Source organism: Oenanthe melanoleuca, chromosome 7 (assembly GCF_029582105.1).
Source record: "Oenanthe melanoleuca isolate GR-GAL-2019-014 chromosome 7, OMel1.0, whole genome shotgun sequence".
NCBI classification, from domain to species: Eukaryota; Metazoa; Chordata; class Aves; order Passeriformes; family Muscicapidae; genus Oenanthe; species Oenanthe melanoleuca.
The window spans coordinates 2,667,870-2,693,766 of record NC_079341.1 but is presented as its reverse complement, the minus strand read 5'-3'; the positions used below and the strand labels follow the sequence as shown (position 1 = coordinate 2,693,766).

General features: G+C 45.8%; 1 protein-coding gene across 13 annotated transcripts in view; it reads left to right on the top strand.

Moving 5' to 3' along the window:
• Positions 1 to 1,658: 1,658 nt before the first annotated feature.
• COL6A3 (collagen type VI alpha 3 chain) overlaps positions 1,659 to 25,897 on the top strand; it is a 56,981-nt gene continuing 32,742 nt past the window's right edge. For 5 of the 13 annotated variants that reach the window (XM_056495743.1, XM_056495741.1, XM_056495746.1 and 2 more), the window contains exons 1-7: positions 1,660 to 1,950; positions 10,315 to 10,461; positions 11,321 to 11,941; positions 15,641 to 16,243; positions 20,203 to 20,805; positions 23,030 to 23,629; positions 24,875 to 25,441. In XM_056495743.1, the coding sequence (XP_056351718.1) occupies positions 10,374 to 10,461; positions 11,321 to 11,941; positions 15,641 to 16,243; positions 20,203 to 20,805; positions 23,030 to 23,629; positions 24,875 to 25,441 (3,082 nt within the window). In that variant the 5' untranslated portion in view covers positions 1,660 to 1,950; positions 10,315 to 10,373. Of the gene's footprint in view, positions 1,951 to 10,314; positions 10,462 to 11,320; positions 11,942 to 15,640; positions 16,244 to 20,202; positions 20,806 to 23,029; positions 23,630 to 24,874; positions 25,442 to 25,897 lie in introns of all 13 variants that reach the window. The other 8 variants (XM_056495748.1, XM_056495747.1, XM_056495753.1 and 5 more) reach the window with 7 other exon arrangements.

Here is a 25,897-nt window from a genome sequence, read left to right as displayed (position 1 = left end):
CAGATCCCAGCTGCATACTGGTTACCACTGGTAGTGGCAAACTGCAAGCAATGGTGGATATAATTCTTCATTACAATAGCAACTGTTGCCTCAAATTCTTGCTTTACCAAATCTCAGAGTAGCCTGGGTTGGAAGGGATCTTGAAGACCACCATGTTCTCTCTCCCTGCTATGGACAGGGACACCTTCCACTAGATCTGGTTGCTCCAAACCATGTCCAACCTGTTCTAGAACACTTCTAGGGATCCAGGGGAACCCCAGCTGGGCTCTGCCTGACAGCTGAAGTTCATCTGGAAAGGCCTTTGGCTTGGATGCTTCTGCCCACATAATACTCCTCCATCATATTTTATCATTTTAGCAGCTGTCCCTCACCTTGGGTGAAAATAAAAATAAAATAAAATAAGGTCTTTGTTGTGGCTTTCCAGCAGTTCCAATTTCCTCCATCCCTTGTTCAGTGCCCAATGACATGCAGTGAGGAGCTGCAGCTCCCTTTTGCCAGGCTCATTTATTATTTGGGAACTCCCTGACTGTTAGGCCCAGCTTGACAGATTTTGGATGGATGACAAAAGGCCCTGCTTGCCTTTGGGCATGAGGCTGGGGAGTTTCTCTCTGGGTCTTACTGTGTCTTCAGTCTCTGCCAGTGCCGAGCCAAGCACCATTTCTAAAAGGAGTTGTTGCCTCAGTGCAAGGGCTCAGCTCTTCCCTGAAGCATTCCAGCTATTTCTTTATGTGGCTGGTCTTTCAAAGAGCACAAACCCAAGAGCAAACATCATAAATCCCCCTCTGAAAAGAAAAGAACTTGACTGTTTGGTTCCTGGGACACCATATCCACTCCAGCCTTATATGGAACCAAGCAAGAGCAAGAGATAAGAGTTAAAGTTTCCATACCAGTGCTCATTGCAAAACACAACCCAGTGCAGCCTGAAATGTTCAACTTTGGCCAGTGATCTGCTGTCTCACAAGGCACAGGAATAAAATTAGCCCCAAATTTATTAGGCTCTGCCTAATGAAAGCTTAGAGTATTCTTTCACTTCACATACGTTTAAAAAAAATTTAAAATCACCAGTCAGGAACTTGCAGACTGGATTTGTTGCCTTTTAAACTTTTCCTTTAAACCTTTTAAAACATGTATCCTTATGCTAAGGGAACTTAACATAAGTGGTAAGTTTTTCTTTTTAAGTTATGTATGTATAACATAGCTTTCGTTTATAAGTTATGTATAACATAAATCCCCTACTTCTGCCTCCCCACCTGGGTAGTTATAAAAACATTTGGATGGGAAGGTGCACAGGGAAGTGGCTGATGTTGGAGGGAAGCTCAGCCTCGAGCATCTGCGAACTGCAGCTGGTAACTCGGTATGGTCCTTGGCACATCCCGACTCCTGCAAACATCCAAGACATAGTTTTGTCATTCCACAGGGCTTAATATTTTTTCTCTCTCTCACTCTTTTTTTTTTTTTTTTTTTTTTTTTTTTTTTTTTTTTTTTTTAAATTTTAGGCTCTATTTCTCACCAGCAAGGGAGCAGCGCTCTGGACGCGCAGGGCCAGCGCGGAGAGGGGAAGCCACACATCGCGGAGGCGTCCCCCGAGGCGGGGGGGGGACTGTGTGTGATGAGCAGCTCTGACCTCAGCCCCGGGAACGCCAGCCCAAACCATCTGGATCCCATTTGCGACGCCGGCTCGCCCGGCCCCCCGGCATTCCCGAGCCCGCTGCCTCCTCCGGGCTCGCTCAGACCCACGGCAGCAGCCGCGCAGGGACCAGCGTCCCTCCAGTTCCCTCATCCCGCCGGTCCCCCACCATTCCCTCATCCCAGCAGTGCCTGCACCCCGCTGAGCACGGCGAGAGGGGACTGGGAAGGCTGAGCAGCAGCGCACGCCATGAAGCAAGGGTGAGAGGCGCTCCGGAGAGGAAAATCCTGGAATAAGCAGCTCTTCTGGAGCTTCACTCAGGGGTAAGTGTTGCTTGCAGTGGGGGAGCCCTCAGCCTAAACTCAGCAGCTGCTAAGTCATGGTTTTCCTCCTTGGTGGGTTTTTTCAGGGAATTTTGGACAAAGCCCATCCCCAGGTTTGCATCAGTCTCAGAAAAGCGGAGCGATGCTTGCTCAGCCCGTGAGCTCCTCCCGGAGCACCGCAGGTGTGTGTGAACACTCCTGTCCCCGCCACTGCAGGGCAGCTAAATCCATTCAAAAGCACTGACCTGTGTATTTCCTCAGCACGGTTTTTGGGTTTGATGCCTCGGAATCGCTGCAGCAGCGGTGTGATGGGATAGGAGCAGGATGACAAGGGAGGAGGACACAAGGAAGGCATGTGGCGGTTTGGGAAGATGTATCAGCACAAGGAGGTGCGGGCATCAATAGAACCTTGCAAGGAATGTTCTGAGGGGGTGTCTCAGCGCCCTTTTCCTGCTCCTAGGGCACTCCTAGGGGGGTGTTGGATAGCTGCCCTCACTCATCCTGCCCCGAGGTGAGGTAGGATGAACCCAGCAGAGGTGCTCAGCCGTGCCACTCAGCTCCTGCTGCCAGGCATGTCCCCACTGCTCCGGGGTGGGCCAGCATGTGCCTCCAAGGATATTCCTCATTCTCTTGTGGTCATCCACAAAGAGAGAAATCAGCCAAGCAGCAGGTTTTCCCCTAAGGGAAAGGACTCTCCAGCCGTGCATGGAGCCACTGTCCCTCTCCACGGCTCCCATCTGCTCTCCCTCCTGCCCTCCCCAGCCCTTTCCCCGCACAGCCCCAGTTGCCCTCAGCCTCCTGGGACTTGCTGAGGGGGCGGCTATGACTAATCTGGAGACACCCTGCCACCATCCCGCTGGGCTCAGCAAAGCCCTCCCTTCCCAAGGAGAGCTGGGGCGAGAGATGGTTGTGGCCAAACTGGTTTCCTGACCAAGCAAAAGGGCCAAAAGTGGCCGGAATGGGGGCAGCCAAAGCCCCTCTGGTTCCAGTGCTTGCAATGGGAAACTCTCAGCTCATTTCTGGTTGCTGTGATGATTCATGTGTGCCCTTGGGGGAGGAATCCTGCGTTTTTCAAAATGCTGGCTTTACCCCATTTTTTATGGAAAAAGGAATAAGTATTTGTGGTTGGATAATTACGGTGCTTATATAGTGATGCTTCTGGGGCACAAATACCCAGTTTGGGAGGTTTGCAGAGAGATGGCTCCAGACTAGGGCTGTTGCAGGGAGCTGGAGAATTCCTCCAAGGTCATGTAAGAATGCAGTGGCAGAGGAAAGACTCAACTCCACATCTCCTTGGTGCCATCCCTTCAGTCAGAGCTCAGGGAAATGGGCTTTTCATCCCCAAACTTCCTCTGTCTTTGCAGAGAGGTTGACCATAACCAGGGCTGTGACTGTGCTTAAGGCAGGGCTGCCACCACACCGTCGTTCATTCATTCCCTTTCCAGTTTCCAGCATCCTCCCTGGTCCCCTTTCTGGTTTTTCAAACATCTCTACGATTTTCCATTCAAACTCAGCAACTTCCCCTGATTTCAGGGTGAGCTAAACCAGCCCCTGCTTTATTCCCAGATGTGAAGGAGGGGGGAAAAAAACTTAAAATAATGTTCCTCCTCTACTTTTGCTACGTGCCTGTCCAGGAACAGGAGGGAAGGGAACATCTTATTCCTTCCATCAGTACAAACTGTGGTAACTGCACAGCCTTGCCAGCCTTGGATTGTGTTCCCCACTGGATTTCCAGCGAAGGGGTGAGCCTGCCCTGTGCTGGGCGTGCACGGCGCCGGGTGGCATTGCGTGCTCGCTCCCCGCCGTGAATCACAGCCAGCCTTACCCCTCCACATGCCCATCACTTTTTCCACCTTTTTAAGTGATCTGTGTTCCACATTAAGGAGTCGATTTGTTTGGGTGGAGAGGCTCCGGGAGGCTCCGGTTACTATACATAAAGAGTCATTGATCTTTGAGGGAGTTTCCGCTTTTTTTTTTTTCTTTTTAGCAAATACTCCCTTTCCTCTTATTAACAGCTCTATTTTGGTCTCAGTCTTTGGATGGAGAAAACAACTGGATTTTAAGCCAACAGCATGCTTAGAAGGACAGAAATGAATATGTGATTCATATTAAATTCTAGCACCCAGAGAACATGCCTGGGTAGGATATGGAAGCACCGTAACTCTATTGCTTTGCTGAGCACTGGTTTTTAAAAATCAGAGCTTCAGTGGCTTGGAAAAGCAGGGAGATTTTTTTTCCACCCTTTAAAGCTTCTTTTTTTTTAATGTACAGGTCTGCCTTTGTAGGAATAAGTATTTTCAGGGGCAACCCTCAACTCACAAACCTCACCTTCCCAGTAGCACTTGGCAGGGACGTTTACACCTCAAAAGACCTGAGACAAATCTTAATGTCTCCACCTGGAGCCATGAATAAACCCAGGATCTGTCCCATTTACCTCATCCTGAGTCTCTAGAACTAGCTTTGCTTCTAAAGGCCTGTGGAACCAGAGGGAATTCAGTACTCTGTGATGAAGAGGTGGCCAGGCGTGGGACACTTATGTCCCTTGGAAAGGTGACCAAGCTTTTTTCACATGGAAAAATCATGGCATTCAGCCTCAAAATCACACCGGGAATGGCTTTTGGCTAACGTTTTCCCCAGCTCAGGGAAACTGAAGGGGGAACTTATCCAGGCAAGAGAGGAGCACGCCTCACCTCCAGAGGGCAATCTGCAGCTCCCTGGCTCCACATCAGGATTTTGGGAGCTGGTTCTAGCAGCTGCTCACTCCACAGCCATGACTGCAGTCACATCCCACTGCTGGGGATGCAAGGAGCTGCTCTGGGTGCTTGGTGTCCACTTCCAAGCCACTGGCAGGGCTTACAGCTGCTGCCTCCCATGGCTGTGGATACAGCAGAGAACAGCCAAGCCAAGGGAATTTGAGGCTGAGCAGTCTGGTTGGGAAGCAGGGTGATGATGGAGAAGGGAAAATCCCCAGAAAGCAAAAGCAGGTGAAGGCAGAAGCCTCTGTTTTGACTCTGACATCCCCATCAGACAGACTTCTGGAGGGGCCTAGAGGATGCTCACAGCATCCTGCACAAATTACAGGATAACACTTTGTTCTCCCTCTCCCTCTTTCAGAAAAGCTCTTGGATCCCAGCTGCAAGCCCACCTCTCTTTCCCATTAGAAAAGCATGATCCACCCCACATGCACAAGGGAATTTAAGGGCTGCAATTTTTTTCTCAGGTTTTTAGTCAATGTATTTTTTGTGGATGCTGCATGGCTGGGCAGGAAAACTGGACCAGATATCTTGTGGTCTGGGGCAGTGAGGCATCCCAAAGGTCCCTGGGTGTGCCAGCTGGGAAAGCTGCACAAAGCCAAACTCAAATCCAGGCCATTTATCCCCAAAAAATGAGCCAGTCTCTGCCTACCGTGCTCTGCTCCTTCCCAGAGGCTGCTCAGCTTTCCAGCAGGAATGTGTCACAGGAACAGGGAGATTATGGGAACAAATGTCATAAATACAATCACAAAATAGTGTGGGTAGGAAGGGACATTAAAAACCATTTTGTTCCAGCCCCCTTCCACTTCCAGGGATCCAGGGGCAGCCACAGCTGCTCAGGGCACCCTATGCCAGGGCCTCCCCACCCTCACAGGGAAGAATTTCTTCCCATTATCCCATCTATTTTATTTTCACTACACTCTAGTGAAAAAACCACCCCAATGCACACAAGCAAACAACTGCTTAGAAAGTGAATTTGAAACATCCACTCAGGAAACAAAAAAAATATGTAAAATGTCAAATTTTATGTGCAGGGAAGTATGCAATATATGCAAAAAATAGCTGCTGGGGAAAATATTTAAGGAAATCACTTCATTGTGTCAGGGGTAGAAATGATTGCTTTTTGAGAGCAGTATTAGGAACAGATGTATTTCTTCTGATGAAATACTGTAATATTAAGAGGTCGGCGCACACTGTATAAACTCTAGACAGACATAAAATTTCCAGATTATTGAAGGCTACAGGAGTTAATCTTTTAGCACATGAATCATGAAAAAATTGGCTCCCCAGGTTTTGGTGCTAACTTAATTCAGGAAAACTCTTTTGCTTCCTAAAGGCACTCAGCAGTCAGGTTTTTCAGCGTATTTTTCCAGCTTGAAGTGGATATAGCAAAAGTTTCACCACTGGACTACAAGGAAATTTTAATTTAAAAAATGAAATTAATCCGCAATTAAATAGCCTTGTTGAAAATACATTATTGAAAACCCAACAATGCCATAGAATAAAGTTGCAAAACAAATACTTACCATAACCAAGTATTAGAAAAAAATGATTTCACATCTCTGGTTTTATCATCCATCCCCTGCAAGCTAGTGCCACCTCCAGCTTCTGTAACCAGTGGTAATTTGGGACACAAAGCAAGAACACATTGAGCAACGGAAATTACTTGTTGTGCCTCACTGAGGCAAGCCAAGCAATAAAAATCACATTATTCACTGTCTTAAACCCACTTTTCTCGCTGAGCCACAGGCTTTGCTCAGTCAAAACCGAGCTGAATAGAGTTTTGGGTGAACTCTTCCTCCCAAGGAAAGAAAAAAAAAAAAAATTACCCCCACCCACCCAACCTCTACTATGTTACCTTTACAAAAAAAGTTGCTGTTCTTGCTGCATCATCTTCTCAAGGGCCATCCCCTACAGGAAAATCATCTCCTTGCCCACCCCTGTCTGCAAGCACTGAACTCTTCCTCATTAGCTAATGAGTGCCATGGAGAGAGGGCTATAGAAGAAAACCTTGCTCAGGAACAGCTCTCCTTAAAGGCTCATCTTTTCCTTAAGCTGTCAATCTCTAAGAGACTTCCATCACCTTTTCCTGCAAGACATTGCTGCCTTTTTCCTTCTGATGGCTAATCCTGGCTCCTATGACTTTAGGATGGTTTTGTGTGATGCTAAAACTCATCTCCTGTTGATGGAAAAGTCCCTCTGCTTGCACAGAACTATAAATACCACAGTGGAGGTCAAATAAAAAGCTGGAAATGGATTGGAGGCTTCCTAAAAGATGAAATGGGCAATGAGGTGAAATGGGCTGCCCAGGAAGTGTTGGAGTCTCCATCCCTGAAGGTGTCCAAGGAGCACCTGGATGTGGCACTCAGTGCTTTGGGGCTGGCTGACAAAGTGGGAATTGGTCCCCATGTTTGACTTAATGGAGATCTTTTCTAACCTAAGAAATTCTGTAATACTGGAAAATCTCAGCTTCTCACTGCTATGGGAGATCATGGGTGATCCTTTGGGCTGGGAGATTCCACAGCCTCAGGGAGTTTCACTTTTCCCTTCAGCTACATTTTGTGGCTGTAAACAGGCTCAGAGCAGCTGCTCCATGTTAAAACCAAAAATCCCCCAAATGTTTGCTCCTGTCACTTTTTAGCCAGCAAGACATCAATTTTCACTGGTTTATCTTGATGTCCTGCTCATCCCCAGTTGTTGTGTCTGAAGAGGGATTGGCTGCCAGCAACTAATAAACAGGATGATAACATGACTTCCTGCATTTTGGGAAAGAAATATGAGCAGTTTTACAGCACACATTACTTTAATGGGCTGTTTTCCTTAGCATGCATTTTATTTCAAATTTTTCATTCATTGCTAGCAGCCTTTTCACTCTGTGGCATCCCCTCTTTTAAGGGGAAGGGTGCTCCCAAGGTTTGTAGATGCTTATGGTTGAAAGAAAAAAAGGAGAGGGCCTGCAAAGGCTTACAAAGTTTTATTAACAAATTACACACATGGAGTGGAATTTGGTGTGTTAGTCGCTGATCTGCCTGATCTCAGTATAAGCACGTGGCAGTGGCTTTTGGATAAAGGATAGAGTGAAAGCAAAGAGGGAGAGAGAGAAAGAAAGGAAAAAGAGAGATCACCATTCCTGACTCCAGCATTGATCCAGCTGATGGAGTATCCAGAGGCACAGATGCATCTGGGCTGGACCTTTTATAGCTACATTTTCGCCACCCTGGAGAAAAATTTCTCATTTTCTATGCAAATTAGTTAACAAGTTTTTTCTAGACCTTTCTTGAAATGGATCTAGGGGCTCCAGAGGTCTGCCTGCTTCTCAACATCATCCCTGATGTGCTTATCTCCCCTAGCCAGAATAAGGATGTTTGTCCCATAAAATGCTGCCTTACCTCCATGTGGCCTCTTCTCCAGCCACATCCTGCTCCTTCCCAGAGTGGGTTACTGCCAACAATCCTTGGTTGTTATTACCAGGAATCCTTGGTTGGCTCCACAGCTGTGAGGCTTTGAGACATACACATCTTAAATCGAGAACACTGGAATATCCTGAGCTGGAAGGAAGCCACAAGGATCATCAAAATCCAACTCCTGGCCCTGCACAGGACACCCCAACAGTCCCACCCTATGTCTGAGAGTGCTGTCCAGCCCTCCAAGCTCTTCTAGGCTTCTATACAACCCCAATGGATGCTGCAAGTGAATTCCACTCATAAACTTACAGCTCTTCCATAAATTTCTTCCCAGAGGAAATACTCTCCCATGGGGTTGGATGGGTGGCTGTCATGAGCTTGCTGCTTTTGCAGAACTCTGGGACCTACAGACCTTTCTGTACTTATGTGCTCAGGGGAACAAACCCTTTCCATGTGTCCTTTGGGTAAAACCATTTTCTCTGGGAGCAAGATGCCCAACAGGGACACAGTCCAACTGAGCCTCCTGCTGTAGGCACTGGGAGGCCTGGCTTGCACTGGAACAGTCAGGGGGATGGATGGGTGCCAGCTCACAAAGGTGATGGTTTAGTCTCTCTAGGAATGACAGTGATACCTCTGGGCTGCAGCAGCTGCCTCTATAAATTGAGGGGTTGCCAATAAAAGGGAAGATTTTGCCATGTCTTGATTAATATTGTGTGCTAGCTGCTGGCTCTGGGGGCCTGTTCAATGTCTCTCCACCTGGTTGTTATTATTACTATTATTATTATTATTATTATTATTATTATTATTATTATTATTATTATTATTATTATTATTATTATTATTATTATTAATGTTGGGCAAAAGGCAGAGGAGAGGTTTTGCCAGACTCATGCTATAGGACATTCACAAATTCCATCTGGAGCACAGGAAAGACCAAATGCTGCAAATCTCTCAAGAAAGGCCAGACCTCAGCCCAGCTTTGACAGGCAGGGAGCCAGAGGAAGTGTCAGGATCTCACTGGGTTTCAGGAAACCAGGTGGAAGTTGTCCCCTCCTTTCCACAGAAATGGCCTCTGATATCCCTGAGGACTGTCTCTTCAGCAGAAGTGGGATTAGCTCCTTATGTCCAGATTTCCCCATATTCCCAACATTTAGTTCTGTTTCCAGCAATGACCATCTGTGTAATTACCACAATTTTTCTCAAAAATAAGAGTTACTCTTCCCCTTAGCCCTCTTAGGCTCTTGTATTGGTCATAACTTTCTGGACTGAAGGAATTGGCAAGGATGGTAATAAAATTGAATCACTTTTTTTTTTTTTTTTTCTTTTATGCTGACCTGGTGAACAGTTTGACGTATCGGAGTCACTTTTGGCTGATTTGAGTAATTGAGCCCCTTTGGGGGAATGAAAGGTATTAAATCATTGTGTTCCCTTTTGGGAGGATATTTTCCAGTTAAGCCAGCCTTGCTGGTTTCTACTCTGTAGACTTGGAAATGAAGATTAAATAATAAATTGGTCATCTCCATGACAACAGGAACACAGCCTTCATGGTGGAGACGTTATTTCAGAAGGCTTGCCAGGTGGATCACAGATAAGAAACTTGCTTAAATTATACTTTTGGCCCCAGCAGATAAAATATTATTCTTGGTGCCTTTCCAAAATATGATCAACCAGGGCAGGCTATTCCACAACTGGGGCTCTGAGCCTGGGGGAGTCCAAGGGCTTTTTGCTGTGCAGCCAAATCATGTGGCTTACTTGGGCCTGGAGTGCTTAAATTTCCATTAGTATATTTGGGACAGCTGAAAAGGTGAGCTGAGGCAAAGGGGGATGTTCAGGGCAATTATTGTGGTGCTTGGAAGAAATAAAGGGAGAAAAGGCAACAGCAAGAGGAAGTGCGTTGGCAAAGATGTACCAGCTGGTCATTCATAGGTGGGGAGGGCACTGTGTATTTTGGTGGTAGAAACCTAAGCATTTTCCTATCTATTATGTATTGCCTGGGACAGCACAGGCAAAAAAAAAATCATCTAATTCCACAGAGGTGATTAAAGGTCAGTTATGTGAATTGTCACTCTGTCCAGCAGCAAAGAATTTTTTTTCCTGCCAAAAAAAAGCCTTGTAAACCCACATGGTTTGGCTTTTCTACTTCGTACCTCATCTGTGCCTGACCTGCACTGCCACTATTTCTCACCCTCCCTGTTTTCCTCCCTCAGGTCTCACGTCAGGTGCTTTGAAACAAAGAGAACAAAAGGAAAACTCACAAAAGAGCAGAATGAGGAAACATCGACATTTGCCCCTTGTGGCAATGTTTTGTCTCCTGCTCTCAGGCTTTGGCTCGGTTGGTGCTCAGCAGCAAGCAGGTAAGCCCGGGCTGCTTCACCTGACTTTGGCCCTGTACAACCACTCAGTGGCACTGTTTGGTGTTTGATCTGCATGTCCATGGGATGTTGTGGATGGATTCTGGATGTTCTGCTCCTCAGCTCTCACCTTGCTGAGGGTCCTTGGGACCCAGGCCTTGGCCAACACTCATGGTGCCTCCCCAAGCATGATGCTGGCCTGTGCCAGGATGCTCTGCAAGGCACCAGGGTGTGGGACCTGCACTCAGGGTGGTCCTGAGAGGGTCTTCTCCTGGGCAGAGCTGTTCTGCCCTCCCTGCATGTGTAGGAGGGCTTCTAGCAGTGAGAAGAGCACTGCCACTGACCTGCAGAAAGGCTGCTTAAAAGAGGTGGTGCTGGCGCCTTTGGGACTGGAGCTGGTGTCACCAGGTGTTAACAGCAGGAAAAATACAGAAAACTCATGCCAGCACCCATGCTGCTTGAACCAAGCTGTCCTTCCTTCCTTGAGCACCACCATGGAGCCAGCAAAAACCATGCAGGAGACACAGGCGGCTAGAAACTGAACGAGCCTGAATTCCCAGGTGGAGCTGCCGGTGTCTTTGCCTGGCTCAGGGCTGGTGTCCAAGCCCATGGGCGAGGGTGCAGGAGGGCAGAGGCACCTCAGCTCCCCCTCTCTGGGCAGGGCAGGTTGCATGCTGTCCCCCAGGGCTCTGGTGGCTGAGTGGTTGTTCTCTAGCGCTTCTCGTTTTGCTGCGGGCGATAAGGGGAAGCTGAGCTTCACTTTCACCATGCCAAGGAGGCTGTTGGTTGTTTGGGTGAGGAGGAGGAGGCATGCCTGTGCTGACTGATAGAAAACCCTAAACCCCCATCTGTTTTTTTAAAGCTGTCAAAACCGTTGCTGTGGCTGATATAATATTTCTAGTGGATTCCTCCTGGAGCGTTGGGAAGGAACACTTCCAACTCGTTCGAGAGTTTCTGTATGATGTTGTAAAAGCTTTAGATGTGGGAGGAAATGATTTTCGCTTTGCCCTGGTCCAGTTCAGCGGAAACCCCCACACAGAGTTCCAGTTAAACACCTACCCCTCCATCCAGGACGTCCTATCCCATATTGCCAACATGACTTACGTGGGGGGAGGCGCCGAGCCCGGAAAAGGATTAGAGTACTTAATGGAGAAGCACCTCACTAAAGCTGCTGGAAGCAGAGCCAGTGAAGGCGTGCCCCAGGTTATTGTAGTGCTGACAGATGGACAGCCCCGGGGTGATGTGGCTCTGCCCTCATCTGTCCTTAACTCGGCCCGTGTAGAGCTGTTTGCGGTCGGCAAAGTTGAGGACGCAGTGGAAGGGGAGTTGCGGGAAGTAGCGAGCGCACCCCTCGATACGCACCGCTTCAACCTAGAGAATTTTACCGCTCTCCACGGCATAGTTGGAGACTTAGTGGCGAGTGTCCGCTCCTCCGTGACTCCAGAAAAGGCTGGAGCCAAAGGACTGGTTAAAGACATCACAGGTAATGGCTGACTGGCGGTGTCTGCTGGCGCTGTGCTGTTTGGCGTTGCCACTCCGTAGGGGCAAGACTGAGATGGACGTTCAGAGGTGTAAAAACAAAGGTTTGAAGTGTGTGACCCCTGTTTGCAGCTGCTGAGGTGCTGCTGTTTGCAGACTGAGCCAGGGCTGCCAGGAGTCAGGGCAGGAATCCTTGAATGGGCAGTGGCACCTTGTGGCCATCCTCTGGCACATATGGCATGGAAATTCAAGCTTAGGGAGCTCTGCAGAGTTTGTAAATTGCCCTGTCCTATTCACTCCCAGGGTGGGGAAACAGGGGATGAACACACCAGACCTGATGGTGACCCTGAGTGAAGATCCTCTGGAGACCAAGAAGGTCACTGCTGGTTGTGGGGACACCATGATGAATGTCCCCTTAGAACCAGGTGGGGAGACAGGCAGATATGCAATGTGCCATTCCAGAAAGTCACATTCTTGGCTGAAGACAGCAAAAGAAGCTGGGTGGAGAATTTCTCTGCTGAAATCCCACCCCTGAGCTGTCCCTTAACCTCTCTCCTCATGCACCTGGAGAAGGTGTGTGGTTGGAGAGTCTTCTCTGCAAGCCCACGGCTTCCACCTGGAAGTGCTGGAGCACTGGACCCTTCCCATAACTGAAACCTCCCTGCAAACCATGTTGGCTTCAATGAACCTGCACTGACTGCAAGTCAGGGCCCGATTTCCCTGGAAAAAAGAAACAAACCAGTCTTCCTCCATCTCTTCTCTGTTTATGAAATTCCAGCATGGCAAGCGCCTTCTGAGCAGCTCTGTTGTTTTTCAAAACAGAAGTCCTGGGGATCAAACCTTTCTTTTTATTCCTGAGACTCCATCTGAAGGTCGAGAGCTTGTGGGGCGATGTCAGGCCACAGCAGTGTGATGAGGCAGTGTGACATTAATCCCCCTGTGTTGTCTTGCCTGATTAACCCTCACGCCAGTCTCCATCACTGCTTGACACCGAGCAACACCAAGACGCTGTGCTCATGTGTGTTTTTTTGTCGTGCAAAGCGCTTGACAGGGCAAATATCCAGGTCACAGGAAAGCCACAGGGGAGTAGCTGCCCCACAAATATAACAAAAAGCTCGCCATTGCTAAGGAAATGACAGCAATATATATGGAAAATGAATATTGCACTCAGCCTGCTGACAGCTCTCTGGTGGCTGCTGGGCATCTTAGCCATGATGGAGCCCGGTGCTTCCCTGTTGAAATCAATTGGGGAATCAGTCTTTGGAAGCTGACTGTCCTTCTCTGGGCCATGCCAGCAGGTAACCCCACTGAATGGAAACATCTGGAATCACAGACATTCCTTTCCAAGCTTTAAAGCAAAATTCCTATTCATGCATATCATGCATTTCCAATTTTCTGCTTAAAGGTATTTTTTTGGCAAGCATTTCCTTCCCATCCTTCTAACACAAATTTAACTTAATCCTACTATTGTAGTGTTGCCCCTGTATGACTTGCATGGGTGATTTACAGAGTATTTTTGAATATGGGAAAAGATGTTATAGGTCATAAACCTCGGAAAATAACAGTGTGCAAAGCATACAAATATCTGCATAAGAGTTTAAGAAGTAATTTATTCATGATTACAACATGTGGCATTAAAATGTATAAAAGTGCTATGGATGAAGAGAAACGAGCTCTAGTACAAAACGGAATTGTAAAAAAGCCCCAGTCCTGTAGTGGTTCTAGTAAAAAGAACCAAAACTGTTGGTCTGTGGCAGTCCCTGGAGCTGACTCACGTAAGTACAACAGTCAGCCCCGAGTTTGCCCTGAAGTATTTGTTAATCTGAGCTGTCTGTCTCATCTGACCCTCCTTGCTTAGTTGTGTAACCAGCATGCTTTTATTTGTTCTCCACACCAGCTTGTTCCATAAATGTGCACTGAAGTACAAGGTTTTTTTTGCAGTGATGACAAATTATCCAACGCATCTGTTTCATATCAGTTTTCTCTTTGGTGGGAGCAGCCCATTAGTGCCTGGAATCTTGTTCCTTCAAAAAGATATCCAGGGTATCTAAAGCATCCCTGGGTAAAATCACTGTGAGATTTCCCTTTCATTTTTATGATGAAGTGGAATGTGTGCATCCCAGCTGAAAATGGCTGAGTAAAACCAAGCCTAAGCACCCCTAAATTTTCCTCAATGGTAAAATAAATCCTGGAACTCCTTGAAACTCTGAATCCTGATGATTTCTGCCAAGCCAGCACTTGAGTCATTAAGTTGGTCCAGGGGAGTGATGGTGACTTGGAGACCTTCTCATTTGTCACTGGAATTGCAGCATTATTTGAATCTCCTGGTTTATGAAAACATGCACTAGTAAAAGAACTAAATCAGCAATAAATAAATAATTTACTGGCAATGCTGGTTAATAGCCAAGACCTTGGGTTTATTCCCAACCTTGCTAAACCACATGCCAGCTTTTCTTCTGGTTTCACCTTTGGCTTTCAAAAGTTGAGAGCTGACAGAGAGGTTTCCAAATGTCACTTGTCGGTCATTTGCAAATAGTCTGAAATTTGAGTTCTTAATGTGAATGGAGAGTAATAGCATGGAAACATCTGAGTATGCTTTGGGGTCCTTTCCCCACTTTTTTGCATGCAACACATTGGTGATGTTGATGGTAAAATTAATTGAGCCAAAAGAATAAGAGCAGACACCAGGGTATTTTGGGTCTGCTTTGGTAAGTCTCACAGCACAAATACTCCCCCTCAACACCATGTTCATACCATGTGCAAGCTTTGTTTGGTGTGTGTATATTCTCAGCAAATGCTTGTGATCATCTGGATATGGTCACAACAATTAGAGTTGGATAATTGTGTCATGACTGATTTCATCACCCTTTTTTAACCTGATTCTGCATTCCTTGATTGAATATCCAGAATCCCTATGAAAAATACAGACCAGACCCCTCTGGCAATAATCAACCCATGTTTGTGCAAAAAATTTGAAGTGACAAAATTTCTGTGTGGCCTGGGTTGAGAACTGTGTGGGTCAGCCTGCTAGACACTTAAATTCAGGTGGATGCTGGCAGCTGGTCAAAGAAAAATAGCTGAAACCTTTTCAATTGTTTCTAACAAATGCATTTTAAATAATAGTTATTCATGGTGGGAGAAGCCCATATATTCAGCCTCTGTGTTTAACCAGCAAGATCAGAACTGTGACAGAGGAGCTGAAACTTTCCCTGCACCCAGTAAATGTTGGCTTTTTTCCTCCCGAAAAGTAGAAGCCAGCAATGATGAAAACCTCCTCACCCTCTACCTTCAAGATTAATTGCCACCAAAATCCCCCTTTTTCTTTTGGCTCTGTCTAAATATTTGGACAGCCCTGGCCACCAATGGAACATACCTAGATTTCCAAAATCTGTATTTTGCCAAGGCTTCTCCTTGCGTGCCAATAATGCTGACCCCCATGTCACTACAGCCACGGGCTCGTGTTGTGTCCACTCAAGCCCTCCCTTGATGGGTTGTGGATGCTGCTGGGAAGGGCCTGAGAGCTCATATTCAATCAGAATGCAGAACTAAGAGGCAAAAGTCACCTCCTCAGTGATCACATTATTTTGTTTCCTCATTTTCGTGTTTCTCACTGGTTTTCCAAGAAACATGTCAGAACACTGTTACAACTGCATGTAATCACCCATTTTAATGCTTTCACCTTTTGCATTTCTTTTTTTTAAAGCTCAAGAGTCCGCTGACCTTATTTTCCTTATTGACGGATCAAACAACATCGGAGGTGTCAATTTTCCAGCCATACGCGATTTCCTTGTAAATTTGATTGAAACCCTCAGAGTTGGAGCTCAGCAGATACACATTGGGGTGGTGCAGTATAGTGATCAACCCAGAACCGAGTTCGCTTTGAGCAGCTACTCCACAAAAGCGGATGTCCTGGATGCCGTGAAGGCACTCGGCTTCCGCGGGGGCGAGGAAGCGAACACCGGTGCGGCACTGGAGTTTGTGGTGGAGAACCTCTTCACCCAGGCGGGAGGCAGCAGGATAGAGGAAGCGGTGCCTCAGATTTTAGTGCTGATAAGTGGTGGAGAGTCTAGTGATGATATCCGAGAGGGCTTGTTAGCGGTGAAGCAAGCTGGTATATTTTCGTTTAGCATTGGGGTCCTGAATGCTGACAGTGCAGAGCTGCAGCAGATTGCTACTGATGGAAGCTTCGCCTATACTGCCCTGGATATCCGTAACCTTGATGCTCTTCAAGAATTAATACTGCCCAACATTGTTGGAGTGGCCCAAAGACTCATTTTGTTAGCGGCCCCAACCATTGTGACTGAAGGTACGTATGCCTTTCTAGATCCTTGCATTTCGGTGAATCGATGAATGATTGAGCTTTTGCACGCTTTACGAGCATATTTAAAGCTTAAAGTGTTTTAAATTTTTTTTTTTTTTCAATTAATCTCTCTGGTCTGGTAATAGTGAAATAATGTTTCTTTGCAGAAACTCATTGGTACAGTGAGTTATCCCTCAAAAACCTCAAAATCTCGTGTTGCAGTAACTGGCATGACATGGGGTGCTTTAAAAGACAGGAGTAGAGTATTTTAAAAAAGGGGTACAATAAAAAAAATCTCATATAATCCTTATTGAGATATCTAAGCAACCCTGGGAGTAAACACTGCAGCACTGCCAGTAAAAATATTTATGCCATGTAAGCTTACGTTATATGTCAGTTGGAAGTGTCATGACCATAAAATGTGGCTGAGGAAGGTAACAGGAATGCTAAATGGATCCCTATGTACCAGATTTGAAATTATCTGCTTGCTGAAACAGTAAAATTCTACAACTCACTGAAGCTCTGGGCTGCCCTTGGTAAAATTCCTGTGTTGTTGAAGTTAAAAACTGAGCAGCCCTTAGTTCTTCTGTAGTAAAATCCCTACCTTTGATCCATCACCTGAGAAAGTGTACAGCTTTCCACGAGGCCATGGGGATTAAAAATGCAAGTGTTAATATTCCACTTAGGTCACTTTGTCACCTGTAAGTCCCATTGCCATTATTTCTGGACTAGCATCAGCTCATACTCATAAGCAGTAGAATAATGAATATCTGGATTTATGGGGCAAATAAGTGATTTATGAAAGACACAGTATGTCATATTGCAGAGGAGCTGCTGCACTTAATTAACAGGATGCTTAATGCAAACAGCACTTTTGGGATCCCGTTGTCAGTCTGGAGTTCTGTACACACTGTTCCTCATGGTGTATGTTGACATATAAAACTGTATTCCAGATGTCTTTGCTGATCCATGCCTAAACATGATTGCTATCCTGTGGCTCAAATCAAAGGGAGGAATTTGCCTTAAAGATCATTTTATGACCTTGCCTTGATTATTCCAGGAAAGAACATTTAGAACTTTTCTTGTAGCACCCTACAGGAACCATATTTAGCCAAATAATATGAAGTCAGCATGTGTAGCTAAAATGTGTATGCTAGGATCCATGTAACTCAATGGAAAATCTCTCTTTCCTCCTGTCTGATTTTTAGCAGTTTGAATGGCAAGATTAAAAGAAAAATTAGTACATTTTTGTACATATTTCTCATGTAAAGTGCCAGCTCATTTGTGGCCTGTACAGTCACATACAGATGGATGTGCTAAATGGAGAAGTAGATTATTTTCAAAGGATCTTTAGGGCATTTTCTACTCCTGGCACCCATGGGAATCAATTTTGACTGGTTTGCTTGATTCACACCAATAACTTGGACAGCTGCAGTGTAAAGCAGTTTGGGAGATGCTGCAGCCCAAAAGGGACACTAAACCCTCTAAGGTGCCAAGTGCTCCTATGAAATACTGAAGTCAGCTTCACCTTAGCTCTCCAGCTGCTCGTCCTGGGATAAAGGGGTGTTACAAAGTGACTTTCTGCTCCTTCACCATCTGGGGGAACCTGGGTGATGGAATCAGATGAGGTGCTTCACCAGACAGCTGACGTGGCAATGAGGATGGAACTGCGCTGGGCTGGGTTCAGCACTGACACCCTCCAACATTCCCAACTTTGAGAGTCAAAGATACAATGCTTTGATCCCAAATCCTTTGAAATTCTTGGGAGACTTGCCATCAGCTTTACAGGGTTCTTATGAGATGTGCATAGCCCTGCTTAAAAGCTTTTGCATTAATTGTGTCCGTGCAAACCATAACCGTGGGTTGTTTCTTCCTGTGTGTTTTGGGTTTGGTTCTTGCATTCCTCTGAGGAAAAATACTGCAGGATTTGAGAGCTGCAACAGGAATGAGAAGCAGAGGGAACTCTTCCTTCCCAGCCTCCCTCATCTTTCCAAATCCCCTTTGATGTTTCCCCCAAAAGTCAAAAGTTTCCAGGCTCTCCACTTTTGGGTTTCTAGCTGCTGACAAGCTAAGGATGTGCTTTGGACATTTCTCCCGGGTCATGCAAAGTAGCAATGTCAGCCCTTGCTATCCGTTTGGAAACTTTCCTGTTTCCAGCTCTCTCCTCCTTGGAGTAACTGAGGAGGAAAAAAACCTGGCTGGAGGGATGAATGCTGGAAATCATGGCTCTGGGAAAGGGATCATTTACACAAATGCTCGTTGCTTTGTGCGTAGCTCTGTTCTGACAGCCTGGGCAGCCAACTGCACACCACTGGCAGCTCACTTGAGGTTGTGGCTTGAGGAGGGCACCATCACATTTGCTTTGGTCATGTCCTCATCATTTTATGCCTGACAGCACCATGGCAGGCAATTTTAAACTTCCATTTTTTACAATTGGTCCTTAATGACACTATTTCTAGCACGACTCCACGGGAGGCGTTTGCAAAGGTTCACTCGCTGATGCAGGCAGGTCTTTCAGGGTCTGAGGGCAGAGGGGCAGCTGAGCCACAGATGTCATCCCCAGCTCCAAGTCACCCCAGTCTCGTGGCACTCACTCATAGTGAGAAACCTGACAGCACCCAGCCTTTGGGAGCACTGCTATCCACAGCCAGCTGGTGCCTGGCCAAGGAGGACTGCAGCCAACGTTTTGTTCTTTGTTGAAATCCAAAGTAAACAGCCTCACGCAGAGGAGCCCTGATGGGCTGGGGGCTGCTCTTCTCTGTCCAGGGTAAGGCAGTGTTTGCTACTGCTGGCCCTGAGGGATGTGAGACCCCCATGGGACCAGGTGTCCTCTTCCCCCATGCTGAGCACTGGGTGTGGCAGTAAGCCTGGGAGGTGAGGGACCTGCCTCCTTGAATCCTGAACCCACCTCAGGAGCTCTTTGATGCGTGGCTGATTTAAGGATACCCCAAGTCCAACATAACACAATGATCCACAGCGCTCAGCATAACTTGGAAGCAACAGAAAGTTTCCTTTCTCACGCCAGTGGCATGAAATCAGGGAGGTGATGATGTGAGAGGATTTGTCTAAAAGATGGTTTTAAGATTAGGGACCATGATAATAATGTATAATGCTGTTAACACAATCATATTGGTCTCGTTAATATCTACTTTTTAAAGAAATATATTTGCTTTATTAAATATCATGATGTTTTGGTTCCACTGCCACACAACAGGGTTTTTTTCCCTCCCTAACTATTGTTCTTCAGACTTAGCTAGGGAACTGGAAATCTAATTGTGTCCTTTCTGTGTCCTGTGCCATCTTGAATAATAATGTTTCAGAAGCTACAAGCCAGGGAAACTGTTTGTTAAAGACATGGCCATCAGAACATGATCCAGCTCATCCATGACTGGGCCAGCTGTGCCAAGAAAAAACATAACTTGTTTTTGTTAGATCAGGAATAAGATTTAGGATGAGAAGACCCAAAATCCAGGTATGTTGAGTAGGTGGAGACTGTTCTTCCCTTGTCTCATGGCTCTCAGGAACCTAATACTTCTCGTGTCAAACCACCACCATTCAAGTGGTTCCTGTGCAGATAGAAGGAGCATCCATCACCTGCTTAATTTATCTCATGTATCAAGAGTGCCAAGATCTCTCCTTTATCTCCTTTATCTCTGAGTGCCAAGATTTCTCCTTACTGCCTTCATTCTTGCTTTGACATGTACATGTATTTTAATATTCAAATGTGTAAAAATCACAGTTTTGCAACTCTTGGGTGTTTTAGAAATGGGAACCAGTCAGATTGACTATTTGTCCTCTGCTAGAGCCTAAAAAAAAATTTTGTTTGGAAAGCAAGACCTTTTCAAAGGCATTGAGAGTAACAGTACTCCAAGCAAACAAGAGGTCATGAACATGTCTGAGCTGTTGACATAGAATTGATGCAGAGTGTTTTGAAGGCTAACATGATGTTCATGTGTTACTTGCAGTTATTGAAGTGAACAAGAAGGATATAGTCTTCCTGATAGATGGCTCAACTGCTTTGGGGCCCGCCCCCTTTAACGCAATTCGTGATTTCGTTGCCAAAATTGTCCAAAGGCTGGAGGTTGGACCCGACCTGATCCAAGTGGCGGTGGCACAGTACGCAGACACTGTGAAGCCAGAGTTTTATTTTAACACCCACCAGACCAGAAAGGATGTGATGGCCAATGTGAGGAAGATGAAGCTCATGGGTGGCACGGTGCTCAACACTGGCTCGGCACTGGACTTTGTGAGGAACAACTTCTTCACCAGTGCTGCCGGGTGCAGGATGGAGGAAGGGGTGCTGCCCATGCTGGTGCTCATCACTGGGGGTAAGTCCAGGGATGCTGTTGACCAAGCTGCAGAGGAGATGAAAAGGAACCGGATCGTGACCCTTGCCGTTGGGTCCAGAAATGCTGACCTGGCAGAGCTCCAAGAAATCGCTCACGAGCGAGATTTCGTGTTCAACCCAAACGACTTCCGCCTGCAGTTCATGCAAGCCATCCTTCCTGAGGTGCTGTCACCTATCCGGACACTCTCTGGAGGAGTGATTGTCCCAGAGCCACCGCCAGGTAATTAACGGCCTTTTTCTAATTAACAAGGTGTGGTTTATAAGTTTGCCAATTCTGATCCTATAACATGTAGAGACAATGGGAAAAAGCGCATCAAATGCATGTTCCAGCCTGGTTAAATGTGAGTGCATGAGCAGGTCAGTGAACTGGGTAGCATGGTTGTTGTTACAGCTTTATCCCTTGTTACAGCTTTATTCCCTACTGGAGGTTTTTGTCCTGTTCTGATTTTTGTCACCAACATCTAAAGGCCTGGATATGGAAGATGTGCTTTACTAGTTAGGTACCCAAATTGTTCAGTGGAGGCTTTTGCTCTTCATAGAGTTTGTGTAGCCTAGGAATGGAACACCTGTGAATGTTAATGTCTCTTTTTCAGTTTGGGAATCATCCATAGTGGGGGTTTGCTCAGGAAAGTAGAGGTTTATTTGGGCTGTAAAGAACCTAAGCCAATTTGTTTGTGGAGATGTTCAGAATTTGTTGGACTGAAACTCACCCTTTAAGAACTTGTTTCATTTTCTTATGATTTACTCAGCTCAAGCCCTAAGAGGCATGCAAGGATATTTCAGTGTTGATTTTCATTTAATCTGTTTAGGAGATGATCCAAAGCTCCACAAAGCCAGTGTACTCTTATTAGTTGTCTTTGCCATTGCCTTGCCATCAGTAGACTTTGGAAGAAACCAAGTGATAGGCTCATGTCTTTTGAGGAAGTTCCCCCTGCATTTCAAGAGATGTTCCAGGTGCATAGATATTTTATACCAAATTTCTCAGGATTTCTTCACAATAAAGATGCTTGAGGTGAAATCCTTGTTGCACTAGATCATATTTGAACCTTGTATTTCTGTCTCATCGCATATGAACATTAGAAAAACAGGATTTCTTTCAGCTCCCAGTAAGATCAATAAGGTTCCCATTGGCTTAAGTAGCCTTGGAATCGTGTCTGTATTTTTTCTCGTTTCTCACGTAATTTGAAATTATAAACCACAGTGGAAAAGAATCAGAATGTTTGGAAAGAATCCTGAAAGAATTAGAGCATTTACATGAATTTACATGACAAGAAGACATTTTGAAATCAGTTGGCCAATATTTGTCCTTAATGAAGATGAATATCACAGGACTTATCATTTAATAAGCTTTGTTTCAGAGTGTGTTTCCAGCTAATACAATTTTGCATGGCTATACACCAAACCTGACGTGTTTATTTTTAAATGTAAATTTAAAATGTTCCTGTGTTTTCTTGTTCCTTAAAGGTCATTCATGCAGCTTCTCTCTTTTTCCAGTCTTTTTTTTTGTGCTCACAGCTATTCACATACATAATAAGAAAGGGATCATATCCTACCCCTACGAATTACTATTGGTAGTAACAAATCTGATTTTGACACTGGGCAGTTGCATTTAAACTGCATTATTTTCTCACTTTGGGCCTTGAATGGCACTTTTCTGGAAAAAATTAAAAAATACAGAAAGCCAAGGCTCTCTGTAAAATCTGAGAACCATCCCTGTATTCCAAAGAGCCCTTTTTGTTCTGAAGAGCTCAGTATTTATATACTTTATACACTGGGCATCAAGCTTACAGGGAGAAGGCAAGCTAGAAAATGGATGAACCCAGCCAGAAATGCTTTAAGCAGAAATAGAATGGGCAGAATTAGCAAAGGGCATAAATAAAACCATGAATAACTCGCTTGGAGGAAGGCATCTAGAGGGATGCCTTGGATGACATCAGCTCTCAGAGATTCTATTTAAAAGCTTGGCATTTTGGTGTTAGAGCCAAAAAAAGAGCACAGGGTGATGACCCTGTGGTGTCTTTGGGGTGTAGACCTATGTCCTGGAGCTCAGATGCTTGGAGATAGCCCAGGAAGGATTTAACCTTAAAAAAAGAAACCAAGAGCTGGCTGCTTACTGCCAAAAGTAGGAAACTTCTCCCCCTCCAACAACCCGCAAAAGGGATGTCTGTAACAACAGACAGTAAAGTGCAGACTTCAAGAAGGCAGGTATCCTCAGGTAGCTGTTGAGCCTGACATTTAAAAGAGCTGCTAATCCTTCCCTGCCCAATTCAGCCGTTTCCAGCAAGGTCCTTGTTGCTTCTGTGCTGATCACACCCTTGCTCCCCTCTCTCTCTCCCCTCCCTAACACAGTTCACATGCGTGTATGGCGTACGCTGCATGCACACATGACAAAAAATCTCCCGTTTTTGTTGATGTCTCACGTTGTTTTCTGTGCTCTACCGCAGTTCAAGTAACCAAAAGGGATATCATCTTTCTTTTGGATGGATCACTCCACGTCGGAAATGCCAACTTCCCCTTTGTGCGGGACTTTGTTGCCACCCTAGTTAACTACCTTGATGTCGGCAGTGACAAAACACGAGTTGGCTTAGTGCAATTTAGCGACAGCCCCAAAACCGAGTTCTCCCTGTACTCCTACCAAACCAAACCTGACATAATCCAGCGCCTGGGGCAGCTGAGGCCCAAGGGGGGGTCGGTGCTCAACACCGGCTCCGCGCTGGACTTTGTGCTCTCGAACCACTTCACGGAGGCCGGTGGGAGCAGGATTAATGAACAAGTGCCCCAGGTGCTGGTCCTGGTGACGGCAGGGAGCTCTGCTGACCCCTTCCTCCAAGCTTCCAATGAATTAGCTCGGGCCGGAGTGCTGACGTTTGCTGTCGGCGTTAGGAATGCGGATAAGGCAGAGCTTGAAAAGATTGCCTTTAATCCAAGAATGGTGTATTTTATGGATGATTTCAGTGCTCTGGCAGCTTTACCCCAGGAGTTAAATAAGCCCATAACAACATATGTTAGTGGAGGTGTGGAAGAGGTTCCACTCGCCCCAACAGGTAATACCCACCTTCCTGCATGCTGGCTGCATGAAGTTAAACCTTTTTAAGTGAATTTCTTGTTTCCATTGTACACCTAGACACGTGTCCAAGCCCTGAGTCATCAAAGTGGTCATGGCTGTGCTTAACTTGATGATCTTTAAGGTCTCTTCCAAACCAAACCGTTCTATGATTCTGTGAATACATGGCCTGACACTGGAAGCTCTTAATTTTGTTCAAGTCGTGGCTACCACACCTCAAAAGTACTGTTTTAAGTCTTTTGGTAGGTCAGGACCTGAGTGAGTCTGTGCCCATCAGTCACTGACTCTGGTGTTCCCTTGCTGTTCCCAGGGCCACAACCTGTAAATGCATCATTTGCACTAAATCAGGCAATGGGAGTATGAGATTTTGACCACAAGAAGTGGTGTGGAAAGCTTAAATTCATGCCAAAGAGCACAGAGGATCAGAGATCTAGCCAGGAACAGGTGGACAAATCCATCCCCAGCACCACTTCTGGTCAAAGTGATGTCATTAGGCTGTCACAGAGGCTGGATTTGACTCCAGAAACTCAAAGTTATCCTCCAATATAAAACCCAAGGGCTTTTGGCAAGTTTAACCCTTTTTAAGCAGGTATTTTCTAGCAAATTCCATTATTGTCGTTATGTGCCCACGAAGACATAAGGACAACTGGGATGGGTTAGCATGGAATGGAGACCATTAAGATTAATATGAAGGTACAAGAAGCTTGGGTTTGTCTTGGGTATTCAGTGAAATCAAGAGAGTATAAAATTGAAACAGGCTTTTATGGCTTTAGATGCTCCTTGTGATGCAAGCAGGAGAAGATCCAGAAAATGCTTTGTGTACATGTGCATGAACTGTCTATTTGTTGTTTACTGAGCCTTTAAACAGAAAAAAACCCCAACCAACCCTCCACTGCTGCTTTACTTCCTGTCTGTATTGTCAATGTATTGCTAGAGCTTAAACATCACCGAATCAGCCAGTTCATGATGTGATCTGTAGTACAATAGACAATATTTCCATCTGGTGTCCCAATTTATTGAGTCTTAGAGTAGACATGTCCTTCCTTCCCCTTCGTCCTCAGATACTGTATAGTTCTGCAGACTTTGAATACTTTGGTAAATGAGAATTCTGAAAGATTGAATCCCAGCTAACACGTAGACGATTTTCTAGGATGGCATGCAAGAAGAAAAATGCTTTCATTTCTTTTTTTCCCCCCCTCTCTTTTCATTTGTGAATTTATTCTAGAAAGCAAGAAAGATGTTTTATTCCTGATTGATGGCTCAACCAACCTCTTGGGCACCTTTCCTCCCGTCCGGGATTTTGTACACAAAGTCATTTCTGACCTGAACGTGGGCTCTGATGCCACGCGAGTCGCTGTAGCTCAGTTCAGTGACACCATCCAAGTCGAATTTGACTTTGCTGAATACTCATCCAAGCAAGACATGCTTCTCAAAGTGAAAAGGATGAAGCTTAAAAGTGGGAAGCCACTGAACACTGGAGCTGCAATTGAAGAAGCTATAAGAACGCTGTTTGTGAGGGAAGCTGGAAGCAGGATCGAAGAAGGGGTTCCTCAGTTTTTGATCCTCCTTTTGGCTGGGAGATCAAATGACGATGTGGAGAAGCCATCAAGTGATCTGAGGCAAGCTGGAGTTGTGACCTTTGGTATCAAAGCCAAAAATGCTGACCTCACAGAGTTGCAGAGGATTGTTTATGCCCCGCAATTCCTTCTGAACGTCGAATCCCTCCAACGGATTTCAGAGCTTCAGCCGAACATAGTCAACCTGCTGAGAACAGTCCAGCTTCAGCCAACAGGTACAGGGAGCCTTGGGTTTCCAAGAGGCTGAAAGACATGACTTACATGCCCACTCCGTTGGTAACTGGAGCATTTGGGTCTGGTGGTGTTTAAAATGATTGTGTAGAAACTGCTGTTGTACTTGGAGTTTCCTCTGCTCACACTCTGATCCAGCAAAGCGTGAAGTGCCAAACCAAAATTTAATGATAAGTGGGTAAAATGCCTTTGCTCAGCTGCAAGAGCTGCAGCTGGTGCTGTTTCCAGTGTGTAGAATATGGGACAAACCTGAAATAAAGGATGTTGTTGCCCCAGAGATGTTGCATTAATCAATGTGCAATGCTGGGCAAGGGCTAAAAGAAGCAAATACTGGCTTGTCTCAAGTTCTCTTGCCATCTTCCCTTTTCTGGAGAAGTGGAATCCAGCACACTGGATTCACTCTTGCTCTGTTATCCCTTCCAGGATATGATGGCAGTTTC